This window comes from Brachypodium distachyon, chromosome 1, assembly GCF_000005505.3.
Source record: "Brachypodium distachyon strain Bd21 chromosome 1, Brachypodium_distachyon_v3.0, whole genome shotgun sequence".
Classification (NCBI taxonomy): Eukaryota; Viridiplantae; Streptophyta; class Magnoliopsida; order Poales; family Poaceae; genus Brachypodium; species Brachypodium distachyon.
This window is the reverse complement of record NC_016131.3, coordinates 30,595,171-30,617,808: the sequence shown is the minus strand read 5'-3', so window position 1 is coordinate 30,617,808 and position 22,638 is coordinate 30,595,171. Positions and strand designations below refer to the sequence as shown.

The 22,638-nt window shown below is 43.7% G+C and overlaps 2 protein-coding genes and 1 long non-coding RNA gene across 7 annotated transcripts; 2 read left to right on the top strand and 1 right to left on the bottom strand.

Moving 5' to 3' along the window:
• The first annotated feature begins 2,869 nt into the window (after nt 1–2,869).
• On the top strand, nt 2,870–9,949 carry LOC100832934 (ubiquitin carboxyl-terminal hydrolase MINDY-2). Its single transcript, XM_003563505.3, has 12 exons — nt 2,870–3,279; nt 3,403–3,521; nt 3,610–3,716; nt 3,827–3,914; nt 5,712–6,789; nt 6,875–6,929; nt 7,017–7,098; nt 7,182–7,262; nt 7,358–7,462; nt 7,545–7,594; nt 8,515–8,689; nt 9,690–9,949. Exons 1-12 carry the CDS (start codon nt 3,093–3,095, stop codon nt 9,753–9,755), a joined length of 2,193 nt encoding a protein of 730 aa, XP_003563553.1. The 5' UTR covers nt 2,870–3,092; the 3' UTR covers nt 9,756–9,949.
• Nucleotides 9,950–10,089: 140 nt separating this feature from the next.
• Nucleotides 10,090–14,951, bottom strand: LOC100832624 (lysophospholipid acyltransferase LPEAT2). Its single transcript, XM_003563504.4, has 13 exons — nt 14,384–14,951; nt 13,025–13,205; nt 12,870–12,929; nt 12,289–12,452; nt 12,145–12,208; nt 11,976–12,044; nt 11,795–11,890; nt 11,595–11,639; nt 11,262–11,332; nt 11,045–11,111; nt 10,891–10,941; nt 10,625–10,783; nt 10,090–10,541 (listed from the first exon to the last, which is right to left on the bottom strand). Exons 1-13 carry the CDS (start codon nt 14,836–14,838, stop codon nt 10,401–10,403), a joined length of 1,623 nt encoding a protein of 540 aa, XP_003563552.1. The 5' UTR covers nt 14,839–14,951; the 3' UTR covers nt 10,090–10,400.
• Nucleotides 14,952–15,781: 830 nt separating this feature from the next.
• Nucleotides 15,782–19,824, top strand: LOC104581508. Of its 5 annotated transcripts, none has more exons than XR_002961612.1 (8): nt 15,782–16,798; nt 16,903–16,947; nt 17,042–17,198; nt 17,595–17,706; nt 18,100–18,189; nt 18,930–18,982; nt 19,190–19,507; nt 19,611–19,823. It is a non-coding gene; the product is annotated as an uncharacterized LOC104581508 (long non-coding RNA). The 5 variants fall into 5 exon arrangements; XR_002961611.1 differs by lacking the exon at nt 15,782–16,798 and adding an exon at nt 17,387–17,476 and having other exon boundaries at nt 16,828–16,947; nt 19,611–19,824; XR_729479.3 differs by lacking the exon at nt 16,903–16,947 and having other exon boundaries at nt 16,987–17,198.
• Nucleotides 19,825–22,638: the final 2,814 nt, after the last annotated feature.

Below are 22,638 nucleotides of genomic sequence, written 5' to 3'. Positions count from 1 at the left end.
AGATCTTTTCTAAATCCATTGCAATCTTTAAATAGAGATCCATTCGAAAAACAGGGGACTAGTGGAAGTAAGAAGTCTACAGTTCCATATTTTTTTAGTGGAACCTTAGCCGGTTTAAAACAAGCTTCTAATAAAAATTATCCCTAAATTCGAAACTAAAAGGAGCGTGCGGAGTATAAAGCAATGCTTCCATAGATTCGATCGTGTTCTATTTACAATTATAACTTCCACACCTATTCATTTGGCATTTGGCATAATTTCCCATAAAAAGAAAAAAAACCATATACAAGAAAAGAGTACTTCCTCCGATCAAAATTACTTGTTGAAATATTACACGTATCTATACGCTTTTTACACATAGATACATCCGTATTTGGACAAATTTGAAACAATTAATACCGGTCGGAGGGAGTAAAAGAAATGATGTGAGATATTTCCCGTGCCAAATCAAAAAACACCCGTGCCAACAAATCTGTTGATCCTGAAGCGACTAGGCTGATTGTATTGAGAAATACCATGGAGGTAATTTTGCCCCCCAGCTCAATGCCCAATAGCTTGCAAGCCTAGAAGGTCCTAGCCCAACAGTCCAACCGTGAACTGCGACAGAGAAAAGATCGGGACTAGTCGTATTCTCTCTTCGCCAGGTCGTATTTGATCGACTTGTCGTCTCCTGTTTCTTCGCCCACACCTCTGTTGTCGCCTGCTGTGATGTTGTCTGCTCGCCGCCGTCGCCTCCTAATTTTTCCATCTCCCAAGTCCCAACAAAAATCATAAAGATCAAAGGGGAGTAGCATCCACTGGGCTACTACTTAGGTCTGTAACGGTGAGACCATCTCCAATGGCATCCCAAAGCAATCACAAATGTTTTATCTGAGGATATGAACGTTTTGCCCTCAAAATCATCTCCCAATAGCGTACCCTAAACGGACAAAATGTCATATTTGTCCGGACACATTCCCCAATTTGGGGGAGGTTTGGAGTGTCCGGACATTGTCTGGTGCTCTCTTTTGGCCGGGACTCCCGGCCCCACGACAAGAGATGGGAAAAGAAGAAGAAAAAGAAAAAAAGAGAAGAGAAAGAAAAAAAAGAAGGAAAAGCTAATTTGGCATAGGAATTTGGGAGATGTGGTTTGGTGATGAGAACATGTCCACTTGCTCCCCCAAATGACAAGAAAAAAGATATTTTGGGACAAAATTTGTTGATCCCGCTGGAGTTGTTCTTAGTCCTTGCTTCATCATGTAGTTTGAGATTTGATTATTAGTCAAATTTATGCCCTAAAAATTAAGGAAATAATTTCATTCGTATTCTAGAACAACCGGCATATTTGGCTATATAGACCTTATGATTTGTACGTGCTGTATGTTCTAAGAATTCAATTTTTTGACAGTTCTACTTCTAGCCGCCCCCTATCTTCAGTTCACTCCGTCCCTTACGGTTTTGAACTAGTTCTAGTTCAAATCGAATTTAAAATCGTGTCAACCTTTATGTAACGGAGGGACCGAGCGAGTACTTTCTTTTTCTTAGTAACAAGTCATAATAACAACTTGTCATAGAGGTTATTATTATAAATAAATTAAAATTACTCTCTTCTCTAAATAATAGCCACAGTGAGGTACTACTTGTTTGGACGCCCTTATATCGTTCAGGCATGCAAAGGATCAGATCATATTTGCTTGGGGGTTGATACGTTAATCATCGGTACAGGTACTCACTCAGTACAACATTCCAAGCGCCTGCAGGATACAACAAGCTGTCGGATGATCACGTGGTTAGGTGTAGATGTGGCTCATTCCGGCACACAATGCCGAAAAACTGTCAAGATGGTGACAGATCGACAGTAAACATGGATGGATTGTGTATCCTAATTAAGTTTGCTGTTAACTAATGAGATTATTTGCTGCATAAACGGTTGAAAATCAAGGGATTTGTTATTCTACGGCAATCCTCTCGCACATGACCGAGATAAAGTGCGACGCTGTAGCAAGAGAATCGATTATACACTATAATCGTGATTAGGCAAAAGATGAGAAGCTGTTGCAGCACGTGCATTGTAAACAAGGCGACGAAGCAAACAGGTCAAGAAGAGGCTAAAAAAGAAAAATGGAACCAAGATCTTGGCTTGACACGCACGCCACTCGGACGGCTGGATCTGATGCCCCACGGCCATCGGATGGCTAATGCTCGGCCAAACCGAGAAAGAAGCGTCGTCCGTTATTAATCCAAAAAGGGTCACGCGCTAGCCCAACGTGCAGCAGCGAGTCCCTCCGTCCAGCCAGCGACCGCCTCAAGGAAACGCGTGACGTTACTTCCATGCTAAGTTTTTCTTTTGCTAAGTTTCTTTTCCTTTTTTGAACATTCGTGCTAACCGTTAAGCTTCAATCGCCGGCCAATCACATATGGCGATTGATAAACGAGCCGTTCCTATAATAATCTTTGGTACTCACTCTGATTCTAAATTTTTGATTCAAATTTGTTCAAATATAAATGTATTTATTTTTTAAAAACATCTAAATACATGTAATATTTCGATAACAATTTAGAATCGGAGCAAGTAATAATTTCCTTTTGCGGGTAAACATAATACTAATCCTTTTTTATTATTAATACTCTGTAATACACCTCTGGAGGAAGAAATGTACTCCGTACATGCAGTTAGCAACAAGAGTCGTTAGTTTGTTAGTTACAACTCGCAAGCCCTTTGATAAATCTAATGTTTTATACATAATTACTGCAATCTGTAGGGCTCAAATCGAAAACGTCCCCCACAGCGCCGCAGAAAACTAGGATCCTAATTACGCTAAAGTATGGGGACCAAATCGAGTAAACTACTCGTATAAATCCTCTCTGGTAAACTACTCGTAGTAACTTTGCTCATAACCCCCTCCCTCTAGCCTCGCCTCGCCTGCTCTTCCCACGCCCCCACTGTACCCCTTCCGCATTCTCCTCTCCCGATTTCGCCATTCCTCTCCTCTAATCCGCTCCGCGACACCGCACGCACGCGCGGCCCTTCTCCTCCGCTTCCGGCGACTCGAGGTTAGGGTTCCGGCGACTCGAGGCCTAGCCCTGCCCCCGGGCGATCGCGGGTGAGATCCATGTCCACAGACCCGCCCCCGCTCCCTCCGCCGGCGCCGCCGCCGGGCGCGGTGGATCCCGAGCCGCCCGCACCGCCCCTCGAGCCCCCTGAGGTGATGCACAAGACGAGGACCGTTGACTTCCTCGGCCGCCGCACCCCCATCGTCTACCAGAACGACAACGGCCCGTGCCCGCTCCTCGCCATCTGTGAGAGTCCCCCTCATCTGGTCCCCCGCTCGGTTTTGGCCGACTGTTTTTTCTCGATTCCGCGCGTGGCGTCATGGTTGCTAGTGGTTTCACCTGGGTTTTGGCGCGCTTGTTTTTTTGTAGGCAACGTGTTGCTATTGAAGAATGTGATCAACCTGGACCCGGATGCTGGCGAGGTGTCGCAGCCGAAGCTGCTCTCGCTCGTAGCTGACCGCCTCATTCTATCCGACAGCAGTATGCAGGTTCGATCAGCTGATCCGCTCTCGTCCAAGTAAGGTTCTGGTTATTTATGGTGTTCATTTCTGAACGGGGTTGGATTGCGACTTGCAGGGCAAGGACGAGGAGTATGTCCGTAACTGGGAGCACAATATCTCAGACGCTATAGACCTTCTCCCGCGTCTTACCACCGGCATCGACGTGAATGTGATGTTCAGAAAGTGCGTTTCAGGTTTCCAGATTGTCGGTCGATGGTTTTATAGGCAGGCGCGTGCGCGCGCGTGTGGCATTGACTTTGTTGTTCTGAGGTGCATTTATGTGGACGTTGCAGGGTTGACGACTTTGAGTTCACCAGAGAGCGCGCCATATTTGACCTTCTGGATATCCCGTTATACCACGGATGGATAGTGGATCCTCAGGTATGCGATCTTCTTATGGCATATTAGGTTTACATGTTCATTTGCCACAATGACAGAACACTGTATATTGAATTACTCCCTCCGTTCCATAATTCTTGTCGAAATATTACATGCACCTAGACATTTTTTAGGAATAGATACATCCATTTTTTGGCAAATTTGAGACAAGAATTATGGAACGGAGGGAGTAGTTGTTTGATGACCCACAAGTAACCTTGGTTTTGCTTGGTTCTTACTGAGATAGGTATAGTCTGTCTCACCTAAATGGCATACAACAGCCTAAGATAAATAAAACCTTATATCTTTTTAGTGAAATGTGTCATATTGTATTTAAAATTACATGACCTTGGGTTCACGAAACTTGAGAAATTAATATTTAGGTCCCTGGACTTGATTAATGTTGCAAGGCTATCTTACATATATACATCCTTTGAAGCTATTTTCTTCATCCTATTTACGCTGTCAACGTTTCTAATCATTTATTACATGGATGAATGATGCAGATTATGCGTATCTGGGAATGATTAAAGTTTATATGAATAAAATTCTGATCGATGTAGGGTGTAGAATGTTTTTTGTTCTGATGGCATTTTTATGCATGTGCATCTCGATTTTTTCAGCTGTGGTCGGATGCCTATATAGAGTGAGTTGAATTTTTCATCTTTGAAATGTTGGGTTCTATGAGTTTAATAATATGTTTGTGCCACTGGTGGACTATACCACCCTCGCCTCCCCATATGTCAGTGCTTTATGATTTGGACTAGTTAGTCCCCTGGCTGGTCATTAATTTGGTCCTGTGCTCCCGCATAGTAGCTGGTTAATTAGAGGGAGTTGTGACACTCAATGCGATTAACCTGGTGCCATCTCTATGGGGTGACGTGGATGCAGTAGCAAGACACTACATAACTATCTAGTAGACCAATATTTGTTGCTGCCTACATGCAGTAATTATTCACAACTCAATTAATTACTAGAGTGCAAGCCTCCTCTATCCCTCTCAGTCAAATGTGTGTTGGGGGGGGGGGGGGGGGGGATAGTCCACGAGGGGCACAACATCCGCTCTCTTTATGAGCTTTGAGAAGAAACATTTTCTAGGTGTTGTTTATAGCTTTATATGACTTCATATTTCTCCTCTGAAGTAGGCGATATTTCTTGCTATTGTTTGTGTGACTTTATATTCAGTCCCTGAAGCCATTTTTCTTGCGACTGCATGCCCTGTATCTATTTGACAGAGAATTGACCTGCTTTTGCTACCATTTATGTGATATATTTTTTTCCCTGTGAACTCTTGTAAATATTTGGATTAGTGGTTCAGCTGTACTAGATGTCTGGTGTCTCTTTGTATTGGTGATATGTACCATAATTTGACGTTAGGTTGTGACCTAAACCTTCTATTGTGGTTTTGAGCTATTCTTTTGAGATAAACTGTCAACAGAGAGAGCTGTCTCTTCTATTCCTGTGTCTGTATATTTGTGAATTTTAGTGTCACCTGGGTTGTTTCAGCAAAAGTTGATGCTTGCATGCAGACATGATATAGAAACCATCTATTATAGGTTTGGCAGCTTTGTTGTTTCTATTGACTAAAACTCATTAATGAAAGGTTTATTTATCTTGTGCCGTGCAATTTCACAAACTATGATGCACGACAAACGTGGTTTTTGAATGTACATCTGTAAATGTTAGATGCACTCTTGTGCAACATGTGTAATGTTGTCTACAAAAATGATGCAAAATTACTTTACTAGTCATGCCTATAACACCATTTATGTGCTAACACTGTTTCATATCTATTTATAGGATACTGACACTGCTACGGCCATTGGATCCAAGTCATACAATGCTCTTGCTTCTGGGCTTGCTGAATTTAAGTCAGGGAAACCAACAGAAGAGGATAAACATGTTATGGCGGAAGAAACTGTTGATTTTGCTGCTGCAACAGCAGCAGCATTAGGGGTTCCTTCACCTAGTGTTTCTCGAGAGATGTCATTTGATGAAAATACACTCGCAGGTTCAGCTGAACTGCAAATAAGACGAGGCGATCGTGAGGAGGACGAGGAACTAAGGAGAGTCCTCAGTCTATCTAAAGCTGAAAGTGCGGGTGCTGTTGATGGATCTGTTTCCTTCAGCACTTCACAGAATCATTCATCTTCCAATATGGAGGAAACAACACATAGTGAGAGCTTTGGATTAGAGGCACCTGAGGTGGTAGGACTGGCAAATAAGGAGGAACATGGCAGCCATGCTTTGATTCATGGTCCTATATTACAGAATGCAAATTCTGTTGCTAATGTTAGCAAATTTGAGTCTTCAGAATCCAAACAAGCTTCGGTGTCTAAAGAAATAGAGGATGACGGGAAAAGAGATATGTTAGCAGAGCACTCTGATATACCTGTTCTATCTTCAGAATCTTCTCTTGCTTGCCCTCCTCGTGACTCTTTTGTTACCGATGACCAACCTGCTGCTCCTGCTTCTGATCTCAGTGAAGCTAATAAAGAAACCTGCCCTGATCTTGCTGAAGCTAATAAAGAGACCTGCAAAGAGCATTCTGCTATGCAAATTCATGAACCCCAGGCTACTAGTGCTGAGACCAGCTGTGACTCAGCAACTGTAACTAGTCAAACTACTACTAGTTCTGCTAGACCAGAGTTGGATGAGAAAATTGATTCTTTAGATGCTCCTGAGCTTGTCTCTTCAAGTATTCAGGGAAGTGAGCCAATCTATCAAGGAGAAGAACACATACTTGGCTCTGCAAACATGGCATATCAAAATCAAGAGCCGGTGTATGAGGGTGAGGTGGTTCTTGCTGAACAGGCTGACAATGACAAGACTGGGGAAAGTAGTGAATGCTTGGAAAATGGGGCTGCGGACCATCAATGTTAGTCTTTTCCCTGCTGCACATGTGTAGTTCATGAATATTTATGAACAATATTTAGCTTTACACTCGGTTTATGTGTTCGCAGGGGACCTGATTGATAATTTTCTACAGAACACAGCTAACCAGCTGACTGTCTATGGGTACAGATTTGATCAATAGGTTTAAGCACATGTATTTTTCTCGTTCATATCAGTTATTAATATGTGGCCAAATTTTCTACATTACAGTTTGTTCTGTCTACAAGAGGGTCTTAAGGAAAGAGAGCTATGTGTTTTCTTCCGTAATAACCACTTCAATACTATGTTCAAGGTATGATAATCAGTTAAATCACTTTATTTTATTGCTTTAATAAGCTATTAATAGCTGTTTTATTTATTTCACTTTTTCTGCAGTACAATGGAAGTCTATATCTCTTAGCAACTGATCAGGGTTTTTTCAGCCAAATTGATTTGGTATGGCAAAAGTTGGATGAGGTATGTAAATGGGCTAATAGCCCTCTCCACCACCTTTTGATTTCACTTGCAATGGAAGTTTCTGATTTATTTTGTTCCCAATTGACAATTGTCAGGTGAATGGAGATGGTGTTTTTCTCACTAGTAACTTCACACCATTTAAGGCTGAAACTCCCAGAAATGATTCCTGGAATGAACAGCAAGCCATGACGACTACTGCTGTATGTGCAATATTAATAGACTGTTACTATTGTCACTGGTTCTGTAAGAGTAAGACTAATTCTGTTTGTATTCTGTCATCAGGACTATCTTTCTCAATTTGACAATTCCACTCTGCCAAACTCATCTGGAAAGTATGCCCTTCCTCCTCTTTTACCAAGTGTTATATTAATCTGTTTGCAGGTTGTGCTAAAATCACTGCTGTGCAACATTTTAACCTTTCCAGCCATGTGAATACTTGTATGGTCTTATATTGTGCAGCTAAACTCTGATACTGTGATGTTAGTTGAAGCTAGAGTATTCTACCACTCTGCTGTTTTAGTTATGACTTCTGTAATTCTTGGCTATGATCTGCTTGTTGTAGCCTTTAGATGGTTGGCTTATTGCATGCCAGTTTGTTGTGAACCAAGTGTCATGGCTATTTCCTACAATTAGTTCTGTGCCTAGTTAGGATCTTGAAGTTCGTACTTGACTTCTCATTTGGTTCTTACCTGAATGATGAATGCATAGGTGTGGTGTATGGGGAGTATGTGCCTGCTTAATGTGCTGTTGTGCTAGCTACATGACATGCAGTTAACATGTTAAAGTAATCTACAGGCATCTGGTTACTTAAACTGCAGCCAAGTATATTTTTAGTGAATGCATGATCAGTACAGTATGATGAAGTTTCTGATTTAAACAGATGGTTGTAGCAACTACTCCCTCCGTTCCATAATTCTTGTCGAAATATTACATGTATCTAGACGCTTTTTAGGAATAGATACATCCATTTTTAGGCAAATTTGAGACAAGAATTATCGAACGGAGGTAGTATGTGGTCTGGGTTAACATGTTATTACTAAGTTAACATGCATTTGCTTGACTAACAATATGTGCATTACTGCATGACCAAGGGAATTGCACAGAAGCAGGCGAAGTACAGTAAAAGAATTATGATACGATTATTCCACATTTGCTCTAGCCAATCCTTGATATTTTAATCATCTCGTGTACTTCTTTCTGCACATGTACCAAAGGCCTAACTTGTGCACTTGGTTTTCTTTTATGCTGGCAGCTCTGATCTAGAGCTAGCTATAGCACTTCAACAACAGGAGTTTGAACGGCAACCTCAACGACAGCAGCCTCCACCACAGCAGCAGTCACAGCAACAACAGCAGCAGCAACAGACGCAGCAGACATCCAATCAATCATATGGCGCAGGCCGGCCAGCCCTTGTTGTTGGTCCAAGGGTATGTTTCCTTTGGCTTTGAAGGACTATGCTAGTGTAGCAAATCTCTATTCAGTACCACCAGTGAACATCTGATTACCATGGCCTGTTACAACGGTTAGATTCAGTTCATATGGTGTATGCCATTCCATAGTTCACACTGGTAGATGAGATTAAGCATGTGTGCCTTGGTGGGCATCCTGGTATATAAGGTTAAACAGCCAGCCTGCGCAACACGTGTGTTTTGTATTAGGACTGGCATTTTAGATGAGTGAAATATGATCCAACCCATAGTTAGGGATGGCAAATTACTTTACCCTCTGCCTTGGTGGGCTTCCTGGTATATAAGGTTAAACATGTGTGGCACTGAGCCAGCCTGTGCAACAAGTGTGTTTTGTATTAGGACTGGCATTTTAGAGGAGTGAAATATGATCCGACCCACAGTTAGGGATGTAGCCTCTGCTGCCCATGAAGGTACCTAGGGGCACACATGAAGTGCATCTCTAGAGAATAGAAGCAATCAAAATTCAAGCAATTCGACAGGTCATTAGTGACCCAAGCAAACCAATTGGTAAAACCGCCATCACTGACCATAATCCTGGGTCACATTGTTTCCCTGCTTACGAATCCTGAAAACTAAGTACTTTGCTCAAGTCACATTTGTTCTCAATTGGTCTTTTAGGGTCAAACCTTGCTGTTAGAATGTTAAAATCACATGCTCTGTGTAAGGTAGTACAGTAGTTTACATGTGAACCCAACAAACTAATCTGTAGAACACAGCCTTTACTTCCATCAACATTAGCATCCGCTGGGGATGCATTGTCATCTATATAGATCGTACTGTGAAGTTTACCTCATTCCTGTTGTTTTCACCTCCTGTATCAATCACTAATAATCAGGCATATCTTGGCCTTCGGCTACTTCACACATTGCTATACCCTGTGTAATAATAATTATCATGCGTATTGCTTCATTCTGCACGAGAACACTTGTCTGAATCACTTGTGGTTTCAATTCTCCAGCAAAGGACGAGTGCCCCACCACCGGCAAGAAGCGAGTCGAAGAAAGACAAGTGCATTGTGATGTAAAGATATCCCGGGAACAGAAAAAAGGAACAGACAAGAAGCACCATATATATACTGTATAAAAAAGAACTTCTTGTCTCGTGCAACGGCGCGGCATAAAGCTGATTTCCCCTCTTCATTTGTCTTCTTTGTTTTCTTTCCCTGGTGTAAATAACCTCTCAGCAAACATATAAACAGACCTTGTCGATTGACAACCCTCTGAGGCTCTGACATGTCATGTGATTGATTGACTCCGTCTAATTACTACTCCACTGCATGGGCGCACTCTCGTTTGATCATTCAGGTTTAGATCTCAGCCATAAAGTTAAAAAAGTGGCAAGACAAATAGACGCAAAAGTTGCTTGCATTTCGAGTACTTCCATTCTCTACTGATAATATTTCCGTTACATGGGAGAAGGTTTACAGGCTTCCTATGTGCACATCCTGTTTTGTTTTGTAATACATGCAGGACCCAGTGTCCCGACTCCCATCATTCCTACTATCTATATAAAAACCCATCAAAAGAAAAGCAACAAAATTGCCGCACAGTACTGGTTAGCCAGTTCGCAGGCTGGGTTTTGTATGTCTCGATAAAATGGGTTGTGGAGTGTCGCATTCGTCCCCTAAATAAACCGAGGGGGCATTTACAACTCCATGCTCCATAAATCATCATACTATCTCGATGTAAACTTCCCCGTTGATCCGGGCGGCAAAGAGAGCGATCAAGAAAGGGAACCTAGCAAGGCATGCTATGAAATCGTCCTTGCTGATTTTATCGTCAGCATCAAACGTCTGGAACAGCTTCGGCATCTGAAATCAGAGCCGGGGGTGAGTCAAGTCCGCGCAAAGATGTCAATAGGAATACAAAGGAACCTGAAGGCAGAAAACTTTACCGCGATATCTGCTGGCGGAAGAATGCTCGACCGGAGTGCATCGGCTAGCTGCACCGGGGAGATGGTAGATGTTTCAGGGTCCTTGCACTTCTCGAACGCGGTTAAACACGCACCCTCAAACAAGGGCTGCTTTCTGAGGTGCGCACACCCGATCAGAAACTGTAGATCAGATAATAGACGAACATAAATCAAGACACGATTAAAAGAAAAATCATCTATGTAGAACCAGAAGGCAGATATGAGATCGATCACATTCAAGTATGTACCTGACGGAATGTGATGGACTCTTTATTTTCGAAATCGAAGTAGTGAAATATCTGAAACAGATACGTCAGTTCAGCAAAGAGGGAAGTTCCAAGTAAGTTTGATGGCAAAAATTTAAGTAAGCTAGAAGGCATTTGCGGGAGGAAAAATTAGTACCTTCTTGCATAGAGGACTGCAGTCTAGACCAAAAAGAGCCCAAAAATCTCGTGCTTTAACACGCGCACTGCATGGATTGATTGATGTTACATATCACAAAATTGTGGAATAATAGAATAGCCAGGCACATACTCATAAGCGAGAACAAAAGCAGCTTTGCATCCTTTAAACTATCCTTAATGACCAACAGTAGCTGTCAGTTAAGGGAAGGACTTACTTGCTGTCCGGATTCATAGCCAAAAAGTGCTCCAAGAGTTCCATTGCTTCTGTTGTGCTGACGCCATAAGCCTGAAAATAGATATACAAAATCAGATACCAAATTGCTGTAATGCTACATGGAGCATGAAAATTTAAATCACAATTATTCCTCATCTTTATAGCAAAGTAAGAGATCTATGCCGTCTAAATGCATAGGAAATCATGCATAAAGCAGGGCTGTACCACAACGTTTGTTCAATGGTAGCATAATTTTATCAGCTCCTTTAATTTTTTTGACGGCTTGTTCATCACATTCTACAATGACATGTGGTGAAATTTAGGAAAGACTTACTTCTTTTACCCAAGCCATTTCCACCATATAATTTGAGCAATTCTCCTGGGAACAAAAGATTCACTAATTAGACTCCAATTCTTACGACTGAAGGCAGGCATGTCTCGAGTAATGACATTTGAAATTTGCGATGACAGGTCAAAGCTGATACATGAGTTAAGATTTCAGAATTTTGACCGTGCTATATCTGGCCTTCTTACCTTTCCAGCTTCTACTGCTCTTGCCATAATCATTGAGTCAGCATATGAATAAGACGTCGGTAAAACATTAAGGGCATGTGCCATAGCATAGCTGGTCTGTAAAATCAAAATATTACTATCATTAGAGGGCAGAAACCACATGATGCTGAATGAAAAATTCATTTGAGTTGCATATAGTTACATTCTCTGCAAAATGAAGGGCGTTCTCTTGCTTGATCTCAGGCGGGTAAACAATAGGGAGGTACTCTACCTGTAAAATATAATATTGATATTAGGCTGAGTGTGCATGGAGTTGCCCCATATAGACATGACACACATTGCTAGGGTGAGCTGAACAAGAAAGCGCATACCTCCATGAAATTGTGAAACTGGGTGAACATCTTGAACATGAGCTTCCCTAGTGATATATTTCCCCTGAAACACAACAAGGGTTAATCAAATAGAATAGCACTGAGGCAACATAAGAATAATGTATTTCTGTAGCGAAAACTTGCCATGACTGGTCAAAGTGCACATGTGGATAACGAACAACAACAGGTTGAACAGGGTAGCCAGGTATGAATGCTCCATGTTGGAATGAAATCAGAAATCTCCCGTTTGTTGTGGTGCCTTCAGGAAACAACAGGACTCGCGGAAAGCTATTGCCAGCCGCCTTTCTCTGAAAGCACATCCTAAAATGTACCATATGAACAAAATAACTAATAGACAATCTCGCTGTTTGCATTATTTTACAGGAGTTGCATGGAATTAACTTTTAGAATAAATTACAACGTGCATTCTAGATGACAGTAAAAACAAGCTGCAAACTGGCGATTTGAAGCACCTCTTATGGTTTTCATATACATAAATCTACTGTGTCAACAGTCATGTATAGTAATTTGAATCCTAAGAACTATAACCAAGAGAAATTAACAGGAGAACATGCATGTGATATGTTCATTTTTACCAAATAAAACCATGTTTAACACCAAGAAAGAGAAAAAAACCCGCCAACTATATCTAAAAGATCACATACACAATTTGATAAATAATGCAGAGCAGCCATGGGGCTGAGGCTGATGGGAACCAATCTAACCTTTATTTCATTCACAGCTGCCTTCCTTGAAGCTTGAGAGAATCTATCAACATATATAACCTGTAAGATACGAACACGTTGTCAAAAAGTTTGACACATGAAGAAAATTACACATTGAGATGCTTTAAGAGGAGAATAGAAAGGCACATACGGACCTGCATTGCTCTTATGATTGTCCCAACAAATGGTATGGCATCATGGGAATCCGAAGAAACAATGGTGGGGAACAATTCATAGAAGAAGAATATGGGATCTATGTACGATACATGATTGGAAACAACTATAGGTGCAAGTTCCCTAGCCGCAGGCTTTCCTTTCTTTCTGATCCAATGATACCTGACAGTGGAAACGATTGGCCAACAAAGATCAGACGGTACTCAGTACAATCGCAAGACGAGAAAATATGATAAACAGTACAAAGTCAAAACCAGCAATCAAGTAGGTAGAAATAAGCAGTAGAAACTATTGTACAAATAAATTTTCATTTCGAATTCTATGCCAGTTATAACTATGTGGTAGTCAGTATTCCAAAAGGAAAACTATGGTGGAAAACGAAATACATTTACTGAATGATCAGACAATACAAAAAACAGGGCAGCAGGATGAAGCTTGGGACTCGTTAGTGAGCATTTTTCATGCCGTGAAGTCTTTAACAGAATGCATGTAATTCTTGTATTACTGTGTAAATCAATATATTACTACAAGAACGAAAATATTAAGTCAGTTGGTTTTTCACTTTATTTCATGGGCAAACTTTTCAGGGAAGCTCAATAAGCAAGGTATCTGTCTGCTGCATCACCAGACACCACCTGCACATAACAATTTTTGCATTTTCTTTGACATTGTTTTGAAAATATCAATTACTATCCAGAATGTCCAACTGAGAGATTGCCAACTGATTGCCAGTAACATAAAGCGTACGTCCCACAAACAGAATTAGGGACTAGGCGAATTTGTTAACTTCCTGCATGTGGATATCATCCTTAACTGAACCATGCACACACTAAGGACCACCTGATTCCTGCCCCAAATTAACCAGCATGTTCCGATCTAAATTCCGTGGGAAGCAAACCAGAAGCACCGTACAGAAATCAGTTTCGGATGTGAATTGCAATACCCTGCCACGCCTCTTTTTTCCTGCCAGCCCCTTCCCAGCCTCATTAAGTGCAGGTCATGACAAACAGCGTCACGCACACGGTCCTTCACCCTCCAAACTGATACAGCGTCGGCGTCGTCCCCACCAAACAAATCAGCGATTGCCACGGTCGCCCACACCACACGTGCAACAAATCCCCCAAATTCAGCAAACCAATCAAACATCTCCCGATCGCGCCATACATCCGCAGCTTTCGCATTCCTCTTCTCGCAACCCAAATCTAATCATCTAAAATCAAATCGAGACTTCCCAGAAGCTAATCGATTCGTCAAATGTTCCAGATCAGATCGAAACCCGATTCGGGGCAGAGCTAATTGCGCGTTTACTGATGTACGTAGTAAGCAGAGCAGGCACTAACCCGAAAGAGAAGAGGATGAAGCGCGCGGAGATCCGCGTGACCCACATGAGCCGGCGGCGCCAGGCCGGCATGGGGCCGGCGCCCTCCCTCGGCCGCTCCCTCGAGTCGGTCCACCCGCGCAGCGCCACCCACGTGGCGGCGTACCCGATCGCGATGGCCAGCCCGAACAGCACCAGCCGCGCCACCGCGACCGGCAAGAGCAGCAGCGTCCTGGCCCACCCGTACGCGTCGCCCCACGACGGCGTCCCGTTGCGGAACGGGTCGGCGGGGGACGCCTCCCGCGGCTGCGGCGGCCGATCCTCCGAGAGGAACGCGAAGGGGTCTCCTCCCTCGCATACCGACGCGGCGGCCTCGTGGTGGTGGTTCGCGTGGCCGTTGGCGACGCGGGAGGGCGTGATGGAGTCGGAGAGGAGCGGGGTGGAGAGGGAGGCGGGGATAGGGTTTCGCGAGGCCATGGATTGTGGCCGTGGCGGCGGAACCGGGCACGCGGCGGAAGAGGAAGGTTATAAAAGGGAGGGAGAGGGAGCAATGGCGGAGGCGAGTTATGGCTTTTATGAAAGCGAAGCAATAGCGACGCCAGGAAGGAGACGATCCTTTTTGTGGTCGTGGGCTCGGTTATTTGCGTTCTAGCCCTCCCAGATCTTGCATTTTCTGTGTTCTACGGAATGCAGAAAACGGTCGGTGAGTTCTCCTTGTCTTCTCGCCTCTGGGTCTTTTTCTCCGGTAAGCACGCTTTGTTTTTCTTAATCGCCTTATCTCCAATGCATGGTTCAAATCATTTTTCAGGTAAGCTTGGTTTAGTTATTCTCGTTGATAACTTTAAAACTTGCCGATATGCATACTTTTTAAATTAACTTTTCAGATTTAAAATTGTTTCGCTTCTAGATAAGGCAGCTTTGCAACATTTAAATACGGAGTAGTTATGTAAAACAATGACATGGTGACAGGGAGCTCAGTGCTGGCTGGGTGCACATCTTCTTACACATAGAAAATTTTGGTTAAAGTTTGATCAAGTTTATACAAAAATTCAACAAAATTTAGAATGTGAAACAAAAATCACGAGATCTATCACGAAATGATTTTTTTGAATGATTAGTTTATTATTTTTAAATTGTAGGTTTGATAAATGTAAGACCGACCAAAGTCTAGAATGTTTGAAATTAAATAAAAATTGTGCGACTTACTACTGCTCCCTCCGTCTCATATTAAGTATCGAAATATTACATGCATGTAAACGCTTTTTAGATATAGATACATGTAAATTTGGACAAATTTGAGTACACTTGATCTGGGACGGCGAAGTATATTTTTAAACGGATGGAGCATGGTTGCCGATACAAGCGCCTTCCTCAAAATCAAACAAGCCATTTACGAATTGCATCGGGGGCACAATGAGAAATATTCCTGGCAGAACCGCAGAACACTCGGGCCGGTGATTCGGGCCGGATTGCTGCGCGCAGGTCGACGCCCTCTAACTGACATCTGGGCCCCAAGTGGTGTAACTCGACAGGTACGGGTGACCTGGCGCGGGTAAGCTGGACGTGAGAGTAAAAAAGGAAATACAGAAATGGGCGTGGGGTCTCATGGCCGCTTATTTATTCTCCTTCTCTGGGTCCTAATAAACACTGGCGCGACGCGACACGCACTCGAGATGTGCCCCGAGAAACTGGCCCGTAGGCCCCGCCGAAGGGAGAGCCCTCGTCCAATTGATCGTCCTCGCTTTTTGTACTCTGCCCGTCGTATCGTGTGGAACATAGAATTGACAGCCGTGTGCACGGTGATGTGGTGATTGGTGATTCTTTACTGCTACTTAATTTGCAGTTGCGTCCGTGGTAGACTGGTAGGCTCGTACGTCCATCATTTAAATGAAATTACATCGATACCACCGCCCAGGCGCCCACCCAGATCGCTCTCCTCAGCCCTCGACCAAACCATCTCACCCCACCCATAACCCATTCCCTCCCATCGCCCCATCGCCGCCGCCCACACCTTCACCTTCCCCTGCAGCACGCAGGCGCTCCTCCCCTACCCTGGCACGCCGCCCATCCCCGTGTTCCGCATGGACCTCGTCAGATCTCCGACCACCGCCGCCTCCTCCCGGAGCACCCACCCCTTGCTCCCTGCTCCTCTGGGTCGCCCCTTCCTCCTCCCTGTTCCTCCACCTCCCGCTTCTTGGTGGCATGAGGGCCTCCGTTGCGACCCCGACCTCGCTGCCACCCATCCCCTGGCCACGGCGACGCCCCTCGCCCTGCGTGCGCTACGACTTCCAAGCCGCCGCCGATGGCAAAAAGATGGTAAGCGGCGGGATCAACCGGAACACGCCACCAGCCCGGCCGGCGATGTCGTCCAGCAGGTTCTCGCCGGCGCTGCAGGCGTCCGATCTCAACGACTTCATCACCCGTCCGTCGCCTCCTGGTACCGTCAGTCTCCTCGGCGAGGACCCTTCTCTCTGTGTTCTCCCAAATATTTATCATTTTTTTCCGCTGCGCGTGCGACTCTAGCGTCAACTTGCCCGTCAGGACCAAATGCGGGATGCTTTGCTGCTCATCGATCCAAGTCCAGCGGTGATTCAAATTCAATTCCACATTATTTCTCTTTTGCAGGGGACCACCGCCTCGCCTGAGGGTTGTTAATTGTCCTGAACGCTACAATTTGCAGGGTACTGGAAGTTTTCTTAAGATGCTGAAGGTTCCTTGCTACTTAAGTTTCAAGGAGATGAAGGGCTCATGGGAGCAAAGGGGAGGACAAGAGAGTTACTAGATACAACTAGAGATCACATGGAACCCAAGAACAAGATGTGGGCTTATCATTAAAGGTACATTTTCCTTTTCTCCTAATTTAATGTTAGACCATGTGGATTTTTCAAATATATGATTGTGTAGTTCTGCTAATACTTATTCGATAAACATGCATCCAACAAAATTTATGATATCTTAGTGATTGCAAAAAGAATTGCACGGTCAGTTGGTGGTTATGCCTGATACATGCATCATCTTATTGCAGTTTTTATTGCACTCTGCTTTCCCCTTTACGATGTTGAACTCGTAAGTTTAATACTGCAATCAGCTTTATCAAGATCAAATGCATATATTTGTAAGCCTTTTCTTTTGATTTGGTTTCAAGTTATTTGCTTCGGAAGATGTAATGTTAGCTGCATTGCTTTATAGACTTACAACTTCTCTATTTGTGTTTTCTTGACCGAAAACTGTAGGAGAAGCTCCAACATTACACAGCGAAGAGTTACAGGGGATGTATAGAAACCAACCAAATACACATGGAAGAGTTACAGGGGGATGCATGATTTCCCTATTTGTGTTGATGGGGTTGGTGATCTTAATCACAAGTACAAAACATCTGGTTGTTTACTTAACAAACAGAACAAAAGTTGAAATGACATAATTAGACCAGTGTACAATATATCTTAAGTACTCCCTCCGATCGTAAATTGTTGTCGAAATATTACATGTATCTAGACGCTTTTTAAGAATAGATACATCCATGTTTGGGCAAACTTGAGACAAGAATTTAGGATCAGAGGGAGTACAATTTACTTGTAGCTGCAAGGGCACAATTAGATCAGTGTACTTGGATCGATGCTCTGGTTAGTTGATGGCTGTAGCTTCAATTTGTAAGATACAGTTGATGGCTGTAGCTTCAATTTGCAAGCAAAATCATTATTTCTTTCATGTCTAACCATATTCATGTATTTCTGTTAGATATATCAGAAGCTGGCATATGTTTTCAAGTTGAAGAATGGAGTTGTGATTGCTAAAGTTGATGTTCCCATGCTCTGGCATTGTGTTCAGGTAAACAAGGCTTTGCGATGTTATACTGTAATAATAACTATGGTCTACCAGTTATGGTGCCCTTATTAAATCATTTCCGTAAACAAGCCAAGGTTGCAACAGCTTGGTTACGTTTTTTTTTATTCAATTTGCCCAAATATGAATGTATCTATACCTAAAAAGCGTCTAGATACATGTAATAGAAAGTCACTTAATATGGGACGGAGGGAGTATATAATTGCTGACTAAAATTCACATCAGATAAATGGAGTTCTTTGTCTAATAAACAAGTGTATGGCAGCTTTGTCGAAAATGAGGTACCCCACTATATTCCCCATCTTTCTTAATTAATCACATCTCTTTGTGACTTAAACTAACCATAAATTGTAGTATGCCGTCATATATCTTTTCACTATGTGAGAAAAACGGAGGGAAGCATCTGCTTCTTAAAATAGCATGCTCTAGATTGTCCATGTTTCCTTGCTATTTGTAAGAAAAAACATGCCAGCTAGCCATAATACCGTTACTTGGTCCAGAATGTTGAACTATATTAAAATCATCACATGAAATTCCACAGATTGTTTAGTTTACTCTCTTTTACAGCTTTGCTACCATTCATGATTCATGTGTGATGTCTATTTAGAGATAAATCGTTCCACAGTCCAATGTATTTCTTCTGTTAGCTTTTTCTTGTTTGGAATATGCTTCTTACCTACATCTTTTAATCTTGCACGATACTAACTAACTCATGTGGCCTAAAGGCTAGAGGCATCCAAGGTTGGTGAGCATCTATACGTCCAACCTCTGCAGCACGGTAATTTTCATGCTGACTCCTGCATCTGTTTCTGAAAGAAAGCTTGCCGGTCTATTTGATGGTTCATCGAAGGCATTGTTTTCTCAACACATGTACATGTTTTGATGCTACAGTGGTAGTAAGATCACACTTTGGCTTAATTAAAATGGTGGCAGTCCACTTGTACTCTTAATTTAAATGGATGATGTCGTGGTGGTGTCACGGCAGATGCCATAGGATGGCTTAACTTGGGGCCGATGGACGATGGAGGATCCAGAGGAGGGAGCACGTGAAGAGAAACACACAGAAGTTGCACAAGCACACACGGATTTACCCAGGTTCGGAGCCCTCTTGCCGAGGTAAAACTCCTACTCCTGCTTTGTTGTATTAGCCGAGATAGAGAAGCTCTACAATGGCGCTCCTTGAGGTGTATTCTTGAAGAAGAAGAAGAAGAAGAAGAAGAAGAAGAAGAAGAAGAAGCAGAAGGAGGAGGAGGAGGAGGAGAAATCCTAAAGGTCTAAGTGCAACCCTCCTTTCTACAGAGGGGTAAGGTTCTATTTATAAGCCGCCCATGTAACACTGACATGTGGACCGAGTCTAACGTCATCTTCTTTGGGCCCCGCCGGGCACGCGGCTTGGTTCCCTCCAGGTGGCATCGTAGGGGACAAGACAACTTTACTTTTTCCTGGCACCCTGCAGAAAGTATTGCTATCCTCTGCCGGCTTCCGTTAGAGATTTTCTTTCGGTGCTTCCTCTCTGCAGTTGCCTGGCATCGGTACGTAGGTGCTGATCGCTTTTCCTGAGATGATGATGGCGCTGCTTTACTTTGCACCGCGTGGTCAGGATAAGACCGTTGAGAGATCTCGGCTATCACCAAGATCAAGGTGCTCGTCCTTATCCTACAAACTCATAAGACAAAATAGTCATGCCGGCATACGCCTGGGATGCTGGTTTAGTGTTAGTTTGACTTTACAATGCCAGCATATATAACTATGCCGGCCTTGCCTCCGTCATCTCGGTTAGAGTTGTGTCGCCATGATCCTACCTGGGGTCATCCCCCCGACAGATGATATATCATCTCCAAAAGAGCAGTGTACATGTTTTGATGCTACAGCGGTAGTCAAGATCACACTTTGGCTTTCTTAGTGAATGTTCTTCGTTGTATTTTTCATCATTAATTTGATTACCAGGGAAAAGAACGTCCAAATTTGGTTCTGTTATTGTCTCGTACCTATGGTGCACACAACAAATAAAGAACTAACATTCATCAAGACAAACTGGCAACATCATATACGCTGTTATTTGAGATTCCATAGCAACGCGCGGGCACCTAACTAGTTAAGATAAAACGTAACATGCCGATTAACTTTGGCAACTAGCTGGGGAAGACACGTGCTTCTCTTGCTTCTTCTTCATCGATGGCTTCCGGTGCGGGGCAAAAGATAATTACCCAACAAACTCATCGTCAAGTATCCCGTCGAACTTTATGGTTTTAAAGCAAATTCTCAAGTGATGGTTTTCTTAGAAAGACTTACTTATGACTAAAACTGAAAAATGAGTTACTCCCTTTGATCCATATTAATTGTCAAAATATTACATGTATCTAGACGCTGCATAAATACATCCATATTTAGGCAAATTTGAGACAATTAATTTGGATTGGAGGGAGTATTACACTTGTTCCCTCCGTACACAAATAAGTGTAATTTTAATTAAGAGTAAATTTCACAAAACCACACATATTGGGTCAGGCTTCTCAAGAAGGTACCGGTTTTGCTAAGTTGCCCGAAAAACCACACGTTTTCAGTCACAATGTACCAACAAGCCCAAAATGATGTGTTTAGGTAATTTGACAGTTTTCCTTACAAGCCGGGTCCACCTGTCAGGTGACACATCGGACAAAAAAGACCCGACCCGATAGCCCGTTATGCCTGCGTCACTGCTGCACGCCCGGGACTCTCCCTTTCTCTCGCTACGCACCGGGACTCTCGGTTCTTCTCCCTTCTGTTCCCCGTCCTCCCCTGCTTCACGCCCGACAGAGGGCGTACTGGCGCCATCTCGCCGGTGTCCCGTCGCGGACCACGCCGTCGCCTCCGTTCGGCCAACTCCATTGCCGCTTATCCATATCCTCCCCCTGCCGCCTCTCCTATCTCCTCCCCGGGTGCTCTCTTTCTCCCCCTCTGTATCCCTCTTCTTTCTTCTCCCCTGGCACCTCCGCCTCGGTGCTCCCCCGACCCTGCCGCTTACACCATGATGACTCGGGAACAATTAGGAAATAACCATTGATTGCTAGTTGCCTAAAATTGCAGTTACGATTAGGAAACATGTTTTAATTGATAGTTGCCTAATCAAATTGATTGATTTTAGCTGTGATTGGAAATCATGCCGCGACCGAGTAGTTTCCTAATTGCTGGGCAACTCCACTGCCGCGATTAAGTAGTTTCCTAATTGCTGGCCAACTCCACTGCCGCGATTGATAGGGCTTAATTGTTGGGTCGATGACCAGCACCACCACCCCGAACGTTCCGGGCTTCTATGCGCACGACGTCCCGATGACCAGCACCACCACCCCGAGCACCCCTCCCTCCTCCACTGAAGAAGGTGGCGATGTCCGTCTTGAGCCCGCTGGACGCGAAGTAGAGCGGCATGAGTAGCTCCTCGACACGTTCCATCACAGGCCCGCGAACCATCGCGAGCCCCATCCGCATGGCGTCGTTGTTGTAATCGCCGCGCCACCCACACGCCCGCGAAGTAGAGCGGCAGGTGCCGACGAACACCGCGCCCAAGAGCAGCACACAGGGGGACGTCACCCGCGGGCTGCCAGCAGCCCATGCAGCCAGGGCGGCGGCGGCCGGACGGAGCAGGAGGAGAAGAAGGGAGAAAATAGAGAGGATAAAGGAAAAAAAAGAATAAATGGCTATCTGGTTTAACGGGCTATCGGGTCGGGTCGTGTTTGTCCGACGTGTCACCTGATAGGTGGACCCGGCTTGTAAGAAAAACCGTCAAATTGCGTAAACACATCATTTTGGGCTTGTTGGTACATGATGACCGAAAACGTGTGGTTTTTCGGGCAAATTAGCAAAACTGGTGCCTTCGTGAAAAGCCTGACCCAATATGTGTGGTTTTGTGAAATTTACTCTTTAATTAACTTCAAAATTTGTCCATAAATAGTATACTTCTCTATTTGCAAAGTACTTTAGAGTAAAAAATTGCTTCTCTCTCATCACACGGAAATCAAATCCAATAATATTTTTCCATGCACTTAGCTCATTGGAGGTGAAAAAATTAGAAAGGAGAGAGATGGTGGTTGTCATGTTCCCAATGCATGTTCTACTTACTTCATAATTTGTCTTGAAATTCCCATATGTACACTTATTTGTGGACGGAGAAACTATTCATTTATATTTGAGCGAGTAAATGCACTTGATTGAAAACATGTGTAACATGGGCGGCTGCACATTCCGTAAGCTCCGTGCATTTTTTTTTGTTACAATCTATTTGGGCTGGCTAATCGCAGTGTACGTCTTCTATGCCTGCATAGCGTGCGTCCGATCAAGCGAACCAATTGATCACAGCATCTCGCACACCCCGCGTGCCTGTGTCGCTCTCGTCCTAAGATGCAGCACCTTCTCCAAGTTCTCTTCTTGCATGTAGCATCTCCTTCCGACATCCTCTTG

Coding starts and splice junctions, on each gene's coding strand:
- LOC100832934 (XM_003563505.3), top strand. CDS start 3,093: ATGTCCACAGACCCGCCCCCGCTCCCTCCGCCGGCGCCGCCGCCGGGC. Junction 3,280..3,402: donor GTGCCCGCTCCTCGCCATCT/GTGAGAGTCCCC, acceptor GTTTTTTTGTAG/GCAACGTGTTGCTATTGAAG. Junction 3,717..3,826: donor GTGAATGTGATGTTCAGAAA/GTGCGTTTCAGG, acceptor TGGACGTTGCAG/GGTTGACGACTTTGAGTTCA.
- LOC100832624 (XM_003563504.4), bottom strand. CDS start 14,838: ATGGCCTCGCGAAACCCTATCCCCGCCTCCCTCTCCACCCCGCTCCTC. Junction 12,453..12,869: donor CAGCTGTGAATGAAATAAAG/GTTAGATTGGTT, acceptor ATGTGCTTTCAG/AGAAAGGCGGCTGGCAATAG. Junction 12,209..12,288: donor GTGCACTTTGACCAGTCATG/GCAAGTTTTCGC, acceptor GTTGTGTTTCAG/GGGAAATATATCACTAGGGA.